The following is a 16448-nucleotide window of genomic DNA, read 5'->3' as shown; positions in this document are numbered from 1 at the left end:
GGCTCCTGTATCTATAGTCATATTGCACGGAACTCCATTAATATGTCCTATTATGAAAAGTCCATTACTGCCGCCTCTCACTGCAGAAATCTGAAGCGGTTTAAACGGGGGCTTTTCATTATCTGGCAACCTCCGCCCCGCGAGATAGCCACTAATTAGTTTCCCTGCTGCTTGTTAGAAGCGGTCTTAACATCCGTACCCTGGGGTATTCCGCAGTTTCGTCGTATGTGTCCTTCAGCACCGCAGTTTCAGCACTTAACGGTCGGTTTCTTCTCACCAATATTACGTTTCAAGGCGTTCAGTTGTCTAGTTAAATCGTCTAGACGAGCGGTGACTTGATCCCCTAGCTCCTGGACTTGAGCAGCTCTGACTGGGTGGCGGTCTCGACGAGTGGCTTGCTGGGCTGCCTTAAATTTCATGGCGTACACTAGAGCACTTTTTAAATCTTTTACATCCGCCATTCGTAGAGCTTTCTGTATTTCAGTATCCCGGATGCCGTCGATAAAGTATTGCAAGGACAGGATTTCCCTTGTTTCTGTCGGGCATTCCGAAAAGGCGAGATGGGACAACCTTTCAACATCGAGCTCCTGAAGTGTTTCGGTAGGCTTCTGTTGACGAGATTTTAATTGGAGCCTGCTGTAGTCTTTTAAACACTTCTCCCCAAAGCGCAACTCCAAGGCGCCGGACAGAGCTTCGAAATCTAACCTTTTGTTTTCGGGAAGAGTCTGAAGGATATCCGCTGCGTCGGCTCTTAAAGAAGCGGCGAGATGACAGGCCTTAGCTTGGGAATCCCATCCATTCGCATCCGCAACGATAGAAAACTGGGTCTTGTACACTTGCCAGGATGTCTTCCCATCATATGTGGATAGCTTCAGAAATGGACGAGCAGGCATCGGTAAGAATTTAAAATCATCACTCCTGCTCCCTGCCGACGCTACGAATTTCTTTAAAGTATCCATTTCTTTGGCAACTGCAGAAACTCTCTCATGAATTTGTTGTTCGATTTGGTATTGGACGGCACAAACTCTTCCTTCAATTCGTTCCTTCACAGCAGAAACTCTCCTTTCTATATGTTCTTTTACAGAAGAAACTCTTTCTTCTATTTCTTCTTTCACCGAAGAAACTCTTTCTTCAATTTGATCTTTTACGGAAGAAACTTTTTCTTCAATTTGTCCAACTTTATATTCAACTGTGTCAATTCTGCCTTCCATAGCTTCAAATTTATTTTCTATTATGCAGGTAATTTCTCTTTTCATTTCTTCTTGACCAGCTTGAACGGCTTTCATTTCGTCCTTAACGGATTCCTGGCCCAATTTCATTTCTTCCTTAACGGAGTTGACGGCCCCTTCCATCTTTCCTTGGCTAGATTTCATCTCTGCTTTCATTTCTTCTTTAAAGGAGGTAAAGGCTGATATCAACTGCCTTAACTGCTCTTCCATCGCTCTTGTTATTAGCATTCAAACCCCACTTCTGACACCAAAAATTGTTTGCGTACGGGTTTGTTATGAAATGAATGCACAAGTCCGATGAAAAATGAATAAAAATTTGTTATTATCACAACAAAAATGCTTAAATTTTATCAAATTATCATGCAGTATTACAACAGCTCACAGTAGGTTTCTTTTAACTACTCAAATGTCCAATAGAACGTAATTCAAAACAGCTAAAGAACGCTAATCCGCGAATTCGCTACAATCAACAAGAGCAGTTTTCTAAACAACAGCAAACTAAGTAACTACTACGAAGTCGAAATCGAGTCAATGGCTAGGCGGCAATTAGTAGCCAACCGCTACTTTAACCGTCTCTGTTGGTAAATTGCCCTAAGGCGTTGGTACTTAAGTTTTTATTAAGGCGATTTACGCCGCGGCAACTAGGCGAAACTTGTTAAATTTTGTGAAATGTAGGTGGAATGGACGGAGATGATTGGCAGGAGCCTGTCACGTGGGTGGTGACCCACATAAGTTCAGACTCCGAGCAAAGCAGCTTAAGCGTGCAATGAGAAATATTGGATATATTAATAATTATCAAGTTTTGAAACAGGTTATCCAGATTGGAATAATTAAACTAATATCGTGGTCTAAATGAAGACAAATGGCACAACTAAGTGCAACAGATTAGCTAAACAAAATATTCAAATTCATCCTTGCTGTAAAACACAGATTGGACAGTGGTAGTCACGTGGGGGTCACCCTACCGTGAACTGTCCACAGCCAATGCATCTTGAAATAGTAGATATCACAATTCAGTGAAGTCTTGGTCTGAGAAATTAAACACTAAAGTTCTTGTACAACACTGAGGCACATGAGTTACTGAAACTATACACTATGTACATATAAGGACGGCGGTATTTGAGCGAAGTAGCAAGTGGTGAAAAACATTTTACACTAGCAATAAATAATCAGAGCTTTGAAGATCCAGGTACACGGATCATGTCCATAAGTCCACAATATTACAAAGTCTCTGATATAGCAATAAGAAGATTACGAAAATGACAAATATAAGATCAGTGCTTTGAAGATCCAGGTACACGGATCATGTCCATAAGTCTATAAAGTTTCAAAGACACTGGTAAAATGACACAATGAAGATAAAATAAAGATAATAGTACTATGTACAATATATACACATTTCACCATTTACTGTTATGGAAGATGCCTCTTGGGCGTTTTGCTGCAATTTCTATAGTAGGATCATAATTTATCAGATCACGGATATGTTCGTATTGAGAAAGTTCTATTTTAGCATAGAAATTGTGGCTCGTGGTGAGAATTTGATCAGCTATGGGTCTTATTTTTAGTTCTTTATGTATCTGCAGGTTACGTACGAACCATGGGGAGTCAACAATTTGTCTGAGTATTTTGTTCTCAAAGACCTGTAGTTTATGTCTATAAGTCTTGTACACAGTGGCCCAGATAGGCACTGCATAAAGTAGGGTGGGTCTTATTAAGCTGGTATAGATCTTCTTCTTGAGACTGATATTTAATTTAACATTTCTTCTTATTAAAGGGTAAAGAGACATTTTAGCAGCGGTGGCTTTGCGCAAGGCATACTCCGTGTGTTCTTTGAATAACAGCTGTGAGTCGAAGACCACTCCTAGATACTTGGTACTTGAAACAATTGCTAGGCTTGATCATTAATTTTTATATTTACATTCACAGGAGTGAACTTCGGATGACGTCTGAAAAGGAGAATTTGGCTCTTTGACGGATTTACTTTTAATTTCCATGAATCATAATAGTGTGCTATGATATTTACTGCGCTTTCAAGTTTATCTACAGCGAGCTGAGGTTTTAGCGACTTGGTTAAAATTGCTGTGTCGTCGGCATATTTCACTACTTTTGCATTCAAAGGAACCGGCATATCGTTCGTGTAGATATTAAACAGAAGCGGTCCCAGAACGCTTCCTTGAGCCACTCCGGTTTTAATTCTTTTTCTTGAAGAGAGAGAGTCATTAATTTTTACCTGAAAGGTCCTGTTTTTAAGATAGCTTTTCATGAGCTTAATAAAACTGATGGGCAGATGAACAAGGTGCAGCTTACTACGAAGTGAGATGTTTTCCTCCTTTTATAAGATTTTAAAATCACGCGCTAGAATTTTCCAGTACTTTCTCGAAATCAAAAAGAGATATTTATTTATTTAATGCACGCGCTCTTGTATTTTCAATTTTCCGGCTTAGCTTTCTTTTAATATTCGTCACGCGCTGCACTGCGCGAGAAATAAAACCATTTAATTTATAATTGAACTAACATTAGCTTTTTAAATACCAAATTCGTAACAATATTTTACTGGCAAACAAAGATTCTGAAGTTCACCTTTTTATATAATTTAACTATATTTAGGTAGTTTGTTACGGTTAAAGTAAAAGTAATCTGAGGAATCAAAACGGTAATGAGACCATCTGAATTTTGCTTTTGTTTCAGTAATATTTAAAAAATGACATCTTGGATCTTTAATTGGTGTACATGAAAGCATTTTATACATTTTAGATGATTAGTTGGTATACGCTGAAAGCATAAGTGATTAAAATCCTTCTTCTTATCACGTAAGGGTTTTAGTATAATTTGTAACTCCCATATCAGACGGTCTTTAGAAGTTTGAAATGCGTAAACATACATCATAAAAACCTCAAATGGAAGCAAATGTATTCAAATTAAATGTTAATCTGGCTGCTCGCTAAAGAGGTTATTTGTCCTATGAACCGAGCTGTATCACTGACCTCTTACTATTAACCGCGCGTGATGGCTGGAGGGCGAAAAGTGGTGAATCTAATTTAAGGATTTTCGTGCCTTGTTTCTTACTTTCTTTAGTAAAGCACTACGGTAAGACACTTAGGTCTCATCTCTTTCTTTGCATTTATTCGCTCGAGCATCGACATATTTTATTAAATTTTTGTACCATTTCATATTTTTTTTTAAATAGAAGTCGTATTATTTGATTATATTACGATTAGCCTATTTAGTAGCTGATTAGCTAGTACTTGAAAATATATTTTCGTTTCTAGGTGCAACGAACTAATTGTTTCAATGAGTAAATGTAAAAAAAAGTTTCTTAAGAGGTGGAAGAGGTTAATGATAAAACATAAAATTCTTAATATATATATATATATATATGTATGTGTAAAATATAAAATATGGAAGAAAACTATAATTTAGCGACAGTTCTTTTAATTTCTCCTTTTAATTTGGTTACGTCCCTTTCCTGTCTGCGTTATCCGAAAATTAATCTACATTGCGTCATTATGTAAGAGTAGCACTGCGGATACCAATCACCATCCAAAATGTTAACAAAGAAATCAACTGTACAAATACCCCTTTACTGAAATGCCCACTAACTTTGCCTGCTTTCCTCTCACTCTTTCAAAATGTGCTGCTGCATCACTCTGTTCTCTGTGTCGTCCATTGCCTAAAAAATGTGATAAGCTAAAACGATGTCCGAAACGATCGCATCCAAACGATGTCCGACTGATAGTATGCATCAAGAATGACCGAGAATAAATTAAACGTGTTGCTTTGGTCACTCCTCCTGTGAATGTCATTTAAGAATGTACGCTACGCAACTCCTTTATTCTCTACGTGTGGTAAAGAATCGTTAAGTATCTACAGAATTTATATTACATATATGGTATGAATGTATATCTATATCTATATCTGCGAAAAGCAACTCTGAGCGCACATTCCTTAGTCACCCCTTTGAAAAATGCGAGATTCTATCGGACATTTGAGGCTGACCACAGGGCGAGGGGTAAAGTCGCTAAACTCTGCTAGTTCAGTCCGAGATTTGAATTTCGGAAACGGGCTGGCCGCATGGCCGTTCTCGTAGCTTTCCCCATGTGTAATGTACATACGAGCCAGTTTTCCTTAGAAAGTCCTCCACGAATATGTCACTACTCTCAGGAATGAGGCTTTGCCGTAATCATATAAACCAAACCAACTAACGGACATTTGTTTTACCAGAGGTTCATTCTGAAACGCCAACTAACGCTGGAAGCCGCGATTAGCTTGCAGTGAGCAAGATGTTTTATGGCTGTCATGAGGTATCTTGCTTCTAGAGTGCTCGAGGTGAAATGGATGCTTGAACGGCGGTTCAGAACATCTTTCAGGTGGAGAACAGAGGTTCAACGAGAAGCAAGTAATGACAATTTAGCTCGCTACCCAGACGGTATAGTGGTTAGAGAATCCTGCTGTGGTACCGAAGAGTCTGGGCTCGAAACGGGAAGAAGGTTTTTGTGGTTATAACTGTCATAGGAGGCTACGGTGGCCGGTTATTAGGTGCCTCCACAATAAAATGGCCGCCACTTCTGGCGTTAGGAGTGGCCAGTGCTGTGTAGGCAAGTGACCGCGACTGGCTCACATTTTAGCTCTGGAATCACTGCTGTAATTTTTTTCTTTCCTTTGTATATAATGACGCTATTTGTTATTTATTTTTAAAGTATAATAAAAAAAAACCTTAGGAGTTTCATTTTTTATATTACTTAATATTTATTTCAAAATTTTCACTTGTATTTGGGTGCATAGCATTGATACTATTGAATATATATATAATGCACTAAAAGCGTATGCTAAAAGCACTAAAAGCTACGTGCGTAATGTATAACATAGGATGTTCGCCATTTTCAGTTTAATAGCGCTATTTTCTGAAGATTTTAAAAATATTCCTCTTTCGCTATTTTACGAAGTCTCTGGCGCCTACTTTATTGGTAAACTGTACTGCATTGATTATTTTTCTTTTATTTAGTATATTCATATTGTATAGCATTTTTGCGTTAGAATTTCATTTATTTTATTTTCCCCCGCATTTATCATTTGAAACGCATTTTGTGTAGAATCTTTATGAAGCTACTCGGATGTTTTCACCCTTAAGAAAACTTCCAAACATGTGATTTAATCTTACTTCTGTTATTTATGTTCTAATCATTGCAGCCTTACTTACTGCTGATGGGTTTGATCTTTCGAAATCTGGGTCTTTAGTTCCTCTTTCTTTCCTTTGTTCCTTAGATGTCCCTCTTGGGAGCTGCGGTACTCATTCATGTGAGGTGAACATATCGCTCAGTTCCCTCAAATGTTTTAATATTACCTACTATGTAGTCTTATTATAATATAGATTTTTTAAGTAAATAATATTGTGATAGTTACCTTTAGTTTATCCATCACTGCTCTTCATTGTTTACATTCTCACTGTGACCGTATTCTTTGGAAATTAGATTATTCGCATAATTTCCCGCTGTGGATTTTCGGACGATAGAATTCGTAAAAATAAAGTGAGAAATGCTCAGAAAATACAGTATATATATATATAGAGAGAGAATATATATATATATATATATATATATAATGATTTTACTTTTGGTGGGAGATTGAAAACAATTTACGTTCTAGTTATGGCCGAAAATACTACTGCGTAGATGATTGGAAACTGCGTCATAGTGGAATGACCCGATGAAATTTTAGAAGTACCACCAGCTTGATAGTTAAGCTTCATTTATTTTTGAATGACGAATTTCTCAGCACATATCATCATAACTTGTAGAAGTTTAGGGGTGCTAAACGCGTTCCATAAATTTAGATATGCAATTACATTTTAATTAAGGGCGAATAGCTAGCACAGGCTGAGCACTGTCAGCAGGCAGGCGAAGAGGCGAAAGAGAGACAGGCTGCGCAGTTAGTAGCTATTTATACTAGATTTAGGTGCATAAGTACAGCTAATCTGTGATTGGTTAATTTTGGGTTTTAGTTCCATTTTTCAAGCAGAGTTATGTAACATGGAAAGATCTCGAATTTGGGAGAACAGATGAATTTAGGTGGAGAGCTTAAGATCTAGAATAGTTAATTTTGATGTCGTTTCGTTTCGTTTCTTAAAGCAGCCATCTTATTTTGTTATATCGTACATATTACTCCCCACCTTCAAAAGAAAGGTTGGGAGAGCACGAAACATTTTCCATTTCTTCTGTAACAATTTCTGTTTTGAGAGAAGAATCATTTTTGTAAGCAAGTGCTTTGCGAATTATTTATTTTTGCAGTTTATGTTTTGGAAAACGTTTAATGTTAATTTTCTTCCGCAAAGTTTATTATCAATGAAAGCTTCTATTTAGACAACCGTTATTTTTATAACAGGAGAAAAGGTGAATCTAAATGATAAACTAATAATCATAATATTTAAATAAGAAGTACGGAAAAAATTTAAACATATAATCTGTAATTAAAGGTTTTAATTCCATAACCCAAAAGTGTTGGGAAACAACGTGGCTAACGGTTTGAAAGCCACAGGACAGACATTTGTGAATAAATAAATAATATTAATATAATTAAATAACATAAAAAAGTAAACTGTATAAATGAATGGTCTCTCTAATTTGTGGTCTGCAAAATTGTAGCCTTAAACTAATAAAGATTTATTTAATACTAAATTATAAAAATGCCGAAGCTAAAGAGCAATACATTATTGAGGTCAAACTTAGAGATAATTGTTTAATCAAATTTTATTTAAAGTTCTACTGCTGATCCAAAAACATATTTGATTAAGGTGTAAAACAGTGTCATTGCATTAAATTGTGAAACAACCAACCCATTGAAAGGTCAACTGAAAGTGTATATGCAAGGTATTCAATTAAATTATGTAATTCAAAAATAGGTACAGACAAAATCCGGAGGAAAAACTGGAATGTATATCTTTGATTGTCAATCAAAATCTAAGCCGATTTTAAATAATTCCACTTTCATTGAAATTCCACTTTCATTTCGTTTAGTTGCTAATTTATAAACGAAAGACGTTTTTATAACGTAAAATGGATTACGTTAAAGCTCTCGGTTTAAGATAAAAGGAAGCATGACAAAGTAAAACATAAAATTAGGTAAAGCAAAAATCCTCTGTTTGGCGTATATTTTAATAAAGACTCTGTCGATTTCAAGAGCAACAAGTGCAGGTCCGTCGTCATCAGGAGAAAAGGATAGAAAGAAGGAAGAATCAGCATATTTTTTCTGATGGTGTACCTGCTGCCCCTCCAAATCGATACACTCCCGGTTAAAATATACGCCAACAGAAGGTTATTGCGTTGCGTAATTTTACGCACTCGGATTAACTTAATATAACACTAGAATATTTATTTCAGACCAAAATAATTAACATTGGGTTGATCGAAAATATCTCATGCTTAGCAAAATTAGTTGTCCTTGTATTAAATATTAAATCCTTCATATTTAAAGTTTTAGGTTTTTAATTTATCGCCCCCAGTATTTGTGACTGTGCTTACTGCAACCATATTAATTGTATATATTTATCACATTGCTCTTTCTCTCTCTTTGTTTTCCTAATAATCTTGTGAAGAATTGATTTCTATGAAATAGCATTCTTTTGAGTTACATGAAGAAGATCTTTTTATAAATAATTATAATATTTGCGATTCGTCATTTTATTAACTGACAGCGGAAATGTTTTTTCAATTTATGCAAATGAAAACGCGTTAATGTATGTCAATATATAAGACGAGACAAAATTCCAGTAGAAAATTTCAAAATCCTCTACAAAAATGTTAACAATATTGTAGAGATATTAGGAGTTTTTTGAAAGTAGTAGATGTGAAAAATGAACAATGCCCACGCCGGGAATCGAACCACGAACCTCTGGAATACGCGCCCAGCGTGCATACTACTACACCACGAAGGCACGCTAAGAAGGGGGAAGAAATACCTTATAATGTTATAAGACATTACATTTGAATTCCTTTTGTACTGCAACAATTTTTGCAGTTATTGCAATTTCGAGATTGAATTCAAAGTTAGTTATACGTATTACAAATGTTTCATTTCCTTACAGTATTTTCTTCGCATTGTCTTGAATTTTACTTATCTGAATCACAATCGAAGAATCTTAAGCTATATAAAGCTCACAATAAGCCGTTTAGATGAACATTACAGTGTTTACTGAAATTCGCTAATAACAAAATGATGGCATATGCAAACTTTTTCTCATGTTTTACGACTTGAAAAAAAGGATCAGTTTTGATGGAGTTTCTGAATGAATGTATAAGGGCGAGTCAAATGAAAGTGAGCCAATGCGAATATATGACAAACAGAGTACTTTATTTAAAGGTAGTCTCCATGAACATTGAGACATTTATCCCATTGACAAATGAGCCGCGTGATCCCCGTCTCATAAAACTCCTTGGGCTGTCGATTCAAAAAGTCTGTAACCGACTCCTTCACGGCGTCGTCCGACACAAATCTGGTACCCTTGAGATGTTTTTTCAGTTTCCCGAAAATGTGAAAGTCGCATGGCGACAAATCTGGGCTGTATGGAGGATGTTGCAGCGTGTCCCACTTGAACTTTTCCAGTTGTGTCTTAACCACATCAGCGACGTGGGGACGAGCATTGTCGTGTAGCAAGATCACACCATTCGTCAATCTTCCAGGTCGTTTGTTCTTGATTGCGACACGCAGCCGATCCAGCGTTGCACAATATCGCGAACTATTGATAGTCTCTCCACGTTTAGCAAATTCAATCAGTAATGGCCCCTGACGATCGAAATAAATATTCAATAGCACCTTTCCCGAGGAAATGACAGCCTTTGCTTTCTTCGGGGGTGGTGAATTCAAATGTTTCCACTGTAAGCTTTGCCGGCGTGTTTCAGGTTCGTAGTGGTGGCACCATGATTCGTCTCCGGTCACAATTGCAGACAAGAAGTCGTCACCCTCATTGTGATACCGGATGAGATGAGTCAAAGCAGCGCCGAACCTCTCCGTCTTCTGGCGTCGTTCAAAATCTTGGGCATCCATTGAGCACACAAAAGCCGATAACCGAGATGATCATGAATTATGGTGTGAACCGAACCGTGACTGATGTTCACACGCTCTGCCAGTTCATCGATGCTTATCCTCCATTCTTGTCTAATCAGTTCATCAACCTGTGCAATTGTGTCGGGGGTGATTGCAAGGTGGCTTTGGCCCGGTCTTGGATCGCCTTTGCAACTTTCACGTCCTTCTCTGAACCGTTTGCTCCAACGCTTCACAGTGGCCAATGCGATGCAATGTTCACCGTACACAGCAGTCATACGGCGACTAATTTCATGTTGGGAAACACCTTCAGCTGTCAAAAACCTGACCACACCACGCTGTTCCTCTTTTGGAGCGTCCATTATGTCACGCTACCGTCTTCAACCCAGTGTAAGAGCGCCTTAAAGAACTTTAACCTCACACTTTCCCGCCACTTTCGTAAATGAAGGCTGTCTCTGTGCTACGCGCATGCGCCGCAGATGATGGACCGAACCATTCTTGCTGAGGAGGGGTTGGCTCACTTTCATTTGACTCGCCCTTATATTAACACGCCGATTCCCTTGCTTAAGATGCAGCTACTACTTCTGATTCCAAAGACATGATCTTAAAATTGTTTAAGTCATACCTAAAAACGAAGCACACAAGAAAATAAATCAAACCTGGCAAAATCAATGAAACTCTCTTACTTAAGGCAGGAGGACACATAAAAGAATCAAACAATAAACGAGAAAAGATGTCTCAATAACCAACGTTTAAATCAATTCATACCTGGACATAGACACTTCACTTATTACTATGAGAGAAATATTTCTTCCTCAGACAACTGTGTTTGCGACAAAAGAGGATCTCCATAACACTACCTCTAGTCATGCCTATTAACACAAGTACAACGAGTACATCACTGCAATAGACATACTACAAGCGAACTCGAGTTTTGAATATAAATAATAAATTATTCAAAATTTCATCACAAAATCAAAAAACAAAAATCTGAAAGCTTTCAGATTTTATATTACTCCCAAAGGGGCGTTTATCTAACATTTTGTGTGTTACCTTTATTTATTAAATATCCTATTCTTCGCACTTAAACTACATAAAATTCCATTCAACATAAATACCACACAATATTTAAAAACATCATATCTTTAGAATTTCCGATAGACAGTCTCGCGCGCTGGAAATAAAAAGGATTTTTTTCCGTACTGTGTCGCCATTGCTCGCTTTGAAATCGTTGAGTTTGTTAATCAGAAATTCGTTAAAGTTTTACAGAACATAAAATAGGTAATAAAATAAATTCGAAATTCGATATTCGGGAGTCAGGTGCCCACGTTCGGAGGGAGAATTACGTTATTCAAAATTTGATGGCTCTAGGTGCCGTCCTTTTTTTCACAGTGCATGGAAACATAAAAACATTCATGCAGATTCTTCATTATTTAATTTGTTTTAATATAATATGGAGCGATGATATTTGGTGGCAACAATTTAAAGAGTGATTCGGCGTTTATAGTGAAACGCTACAAAATGCCGTTTTGAAACTAACAGTCCTTCTTGGCTAACGCTCCTTTGGGCTAACAATATGGTAAAATAGCTTTAGAAATAAGGGCAAGATATTTGGGTGCAATAACTGTTACGAAATATTCTTTATATCAGTATACAAATGATAACGGTAACAACAGCATGAAAATGAAGCAACACAGCATGAAAATATTTTGGAAAGGTTGCACGGAGCTTCAGTAGGAATTTTCACTAGATTAGTAGCATCACTGTTCAGTCCTGGTGTCGCGCATGCTTATTCCTGTACTGTTATATAAATACAGTGTACTTTTAATCATCTTAGAACTACCTTCAAAACGTGTTAAAATTATCTACAGTATCTATGATCACCGTTCGTATATCACTGGCTGTCCTTTCTGTCCTCGTTGAATGTATGCTATGCATGAGTGCATAGAGTGTTCTTATTAACTTGCGTTATATTTCTAGCCTTAAGGGCGTAACTATCTCCTTGTAAAATACATTTCAAACAGCGTTTTACATTTCTTTCTGTAATCTTAGATATAATCCTAGTGGTGTTTCGTTTTGTTTTAACTGCAAACCAATTTGCAAGGATTATTTGAAGTTCATACCACAAGAATCTTGAAACCCCCAGTGTTTAATATTCCCAGACATATTTCTAAACTTTTGCTAAATATAAAACGCTGTGTCTCTCTCAGGCCAGGACACAACTTTAATTGGCCCTTTAAGGTACAGACGTTGACCGCCAGCGTAGAAATCAAATCTAACTGCTTCCTGTATATAAAACAAGTCGACTTATGAATATAATTAAAAAATACGAGGCTTTGTTCTCAAAATATGTAGCTAGAACTTCATTGTCTTTATCTACTTAATGCTGAAAATGAAAACATTAAATGACGAATTTTATTTAAGCGTCATATAGCTATTTAAATCCTAAATGTAAAATGTACGTGTACAAAATGTACACTAGTATGTACTTGAAAACCTGTAGGAATTTGATAATTTACCTTTTCTTAAATTGTGTTATTTCCTCAAAGTGTTAATCAGAAGTTTAAGAATACTTTTTTAATATACTTTTATAGTCTGCGTTTTGAATTTAATTCCTTTTTAGGCTTTCTTATATTCTGAGTTGCAATGAATGCATTTAATAATTATAAGCATAATTAATAATAATTTTAATCCTTATACGTTGTCTGTAATGTCGCTTTGTATCTGGTAGTCGATAGAACAGTTTTAAATCAAAAGTAATTTAACTAATTTCTGAGATAAAAACTGTGTCGTTGTGTTAGTAATCACTTTTAAGCAAATTCCATCATTCCAAGATAAAACGTTAACAAAACTTTTTTTTTTTTTTCATTGTTTGAAATATTTTTCAACGCCTAATTTCACTGTAATTGTAGCTGAGATATTCATTTTTAAAGTGTAAGACAAATTGTTGGTACGGATGGCATTAAATCCATGTTATATAATTTACGATGATACAGAATATTTCTCCAGTAATATTTACATAGCACACGTTACAGTAAAAATTGTTAAGTATCTTTTTATTCAGTTTACAAAAGTCGTTGCATTGTTACTTGGTATAAATGTCTTATTCTACTACCATTACACATGCATAAAATAGTACGGCCTAATTTGACGGTACTTTCAACTTCACCATCCCTTTGCCATTTGTAGCAGAAACTGGCTTTTTTCCTGATGAGGTTATTCCGATTATGTTGTGCAATGCAAAAGTAGCAAACTTAATGTACGTAAAAATAAATGCATTAAGTTTCAATTTGTGTAATTGATGCATTAAGTTTAAATTAACTGTATAGTAAAAGTATAAAAAAGTCACAAAAACGTGAGACCTAGTCGGTCTCATATCATATATAATATCAGGAATTTCATAGTATTTTCAAATGTACTTTACGGACTTTGCTAGGTTTTTAACCTCTCTTTATAAATATATATATATATATATATATATATGCATACAGAAAAATTAAAATAAATATTTAAACTCAATACATATTCATCACAGAGACAGCAGTTGGTATTTGCAAATATAATAAACCGTCATTTTAACACGTGTAATAAACCATTATGAAAACCTAAACGTCTCTAGTATTCAAATTATTAACTGCATACATGCTAAAAATATAAAAATTATAAAGGGGTGCAAAAAAATAAAAATAAAGAATTTATATCTCTTGGTACATAGTCTTTAGAAATTTGGTGTATCGATAACAGCTCACAGCAGATAATTGGATAATGAGGGGAATTGAAAATTCTTTGCTCTTTTTCAAGAAGCAGTGGAAAAATTTTCAACAAAGCCACATTTGTAAATTACATCTGTATGACTGTAAATTCTTGGATTAATTTTAAAAAAATGTGCCAAATAAAAAATTAAATTAATTAAAATATATATAAATAACAAAAGCCTAAATTTACGAGTTAGAAGAAAATATATAAGTATGTAGTACATTTTGTAAATAGATTGGAATGAAATAGATAATTAGAAGACAGTTGTTTAGATATATAAGACGACATTCATAGATAGACTTAAGAAAAAACGTAATTTATTTCCGGACACTTAATTCTTGCGATACATATTCTCAGTCACACATCGTTATGGTTGCGATATGCAACCCGCAATTTTATATAACTTATCAAATCCTTAGACAATGCATGAAACAACGAGACAAGTGATATGCGATGGCAGAGAAAGAGGAAAGCTGGAAAATGATGCCTGTCAGCAACAGCAAGGCGATAAAGAAAAAGGCAGAAAGTAAGTGCGCATTCAAAAAAATAGTCAAAAGGTTATTTAATCTGATTTGATATTAGCTGTCGTATTGCAGCATTATATAAACGAGCATGAAACGGATTAGTTTTGAGAAGAAGCAGCTCAGTTAAGTTATTATAAACAATTTCTAATTTTAGAAACGAAAGGGGAGGTGCACAAATTAAAAGAAGAAATTAAAGGGCTATGACTCATTTAAGTTAAAATTTCGATTTATATATGTTACGTCCAACCCAAACACGCAGATAGATATACATATTATTAGAAAAGTTATATATATATATATATATATATATATATATATATATTCGTATTATAAATTATTATGAATTATTTGTTTACACACACACACATATATATATACATATGTGTTACCGGCAAAGTTTGTAATCCGGCATTCTATAGAATACCTAGGCATTTCATATAATGCCTAAAACCAACCGGCAATCCATGAAACGATTCATATTTCATACGTTTCCTTAGAATGCCAAATGACAAATCGGCAAAGCATGAAATACGATTTCCGATTCGTTTCGAAGAACAAGACTACTTATCAGAAGTTAACCGAAGTGCAATAAAAGTCGTTCAGTTTTCCTATCTGATAAAAATAACGTATTAAAATGTTATTTCAATTTAAATTCGTCACCAGTATTATTAATCTAATCATACAATTATTAAAGAAGTGTTACAGAGAAGTATCACAGAGTTAATTGTTGTATTACAATTTTCTTTACATGACTCGATCAATTAGAAAGAAGAAGAAACTCACAAAACATTTCAGCAGCTCTTTTCTCAAATATTGCCTCCCTTTGGCAGTGGTTAGTGTCTTGCCTGATCATACAATCAGAACGAAGCTACTATATGTCCATATTAAAAATATATCTAACAGGTCTGTAATATGTACTTGAAAGAAACATTATGTCAAATGTGTTGCATTATGCGTTTTCTAATGAATCTGTATTCTGAATTTCCAAAAATTTTATATTACCACTTTAAATATGAATATTTTGGTGAAACATATTTTTTTATTTCAGTATTATTTTATGGACATTTATTTATTTATATAACACTAAGCATTTAAGAAATTTGTAGAAATTTTGAAATGAAGTGGTTGGGCGGAATCTAACCGCAGCTTCATAGGCGAAAGAAGGGCTGAGAAGGTAAAACTTTTCCGGGTCCTCCAAGAGAACTCAGTAAGTTTCTGTATCCCCAGCTTCACGGCAGAACATCGGCACGAGGAATTCCTTCCGAGCTTTTCCGCAACGCACGCTCGTCCAATCACCATCATCACGACGGCCGTCACGAGGCGACATTGAACTTGAAGAGGAAAGGGAACTCAGTCCTTCTTGAGCAACACCTCGGTGAGGAAGTCTCCTCCAATCGGTCCCGTGTTCCTCCTCAACTCCCAAGGACGAGGCCGCATCGCCAAGGTTCCTTGATCCGTCTGCCTGACTTTGGGTGCTTACCGGCTGATCTACGGGGAAAAAAGGACATCAACAACAAAATATTCTTTCAAAGTTTTTCCCGATCTTCGTACTTTTGTGACGGCGATAAGAAAAAGGGTGAGTCTTGTTTGCGGAAACTCTTATCTAAGGATTTAGGCCGATTTTATTCGTTTAATGAGATACTTAGGATTATATTATGGAACACTCTCGGATTTTTACTAATGCGAAATGGAATGGTATTGCATTCTATTGAAAGTGTAATGGAATTCGTAAATAGACTATTTTTTTATCTTCCATCAAGCTAACTATTTTTATCTTGTATTTACTGTTTCTCTATTTTATTCCACAAGGATTTAGATCGAAAGCAGATAAGGAACAATATCTTATATATTTTATCAGTTTTGTTCCGCAAAAGAATCGAATTCCGAGCCGATAAAATTTAAA

The 16448-nt window shown here is 35.6% G+C and overlaps 2 protein-coding genes across 3 annotated transcripts in view; one reads left to right on the top strand and one right to left on the bottom strand.

Moving 5' to 3' along the window:
- Window positions 1-15564: 15564 nt before the first annotated feature.
- Window positions 15565-16448, bottom strand: part of LOC118188089 (uncharacterized) — a 282828-nt gene continuing 281944 nt past the window's right edge. The window contains exon 3 of the mRNA XM_035358441.2: window positions 15565-16033. Within this exon, the coding sequence (XP_035214332.1) occupies window positions 15750-16033 (284 nt within the window). The 3' untranslated portion in view covers window positions 15565-15749. The remainder of the gene's footprint in view (window positions 16034-16448) is intronic.
- Window positions 15984-16448, top strand: part of LOC118188086 (uncharacterized) — a 250801-nt gene continuing 250336 nt past the window's right edge. The window contains exon 1 of one of the 2 annotated variants that reach the window (XM_035358436.2): window positions 15984-16121. The gene's annotated coding sequence lies outside the window, so the exon portion shown is untranslated. The remainder of the gene's footprint in view (window positions 16122-16448) is intronic. The other variant, XM_035358437.2, reaches the window with a different exon arrangement.

This window comes from Stegodyphus dumicola, chromosome 10 (assembly GCF_044657685.1).
Source record: "Stegodyphus dumicola isolate Sdum_Otavi_A_Nest chromosome 10, ASM4465768v1".
NCBI lineage: Eukaryota > Metazoa > Arthropoda > Arachnida > Araneae > Eresidae > Stegodyphus > Stegodyphus dumicola.
This window is presented reverse-complemented; position numbering and strand designations above follow the sequence as displayed.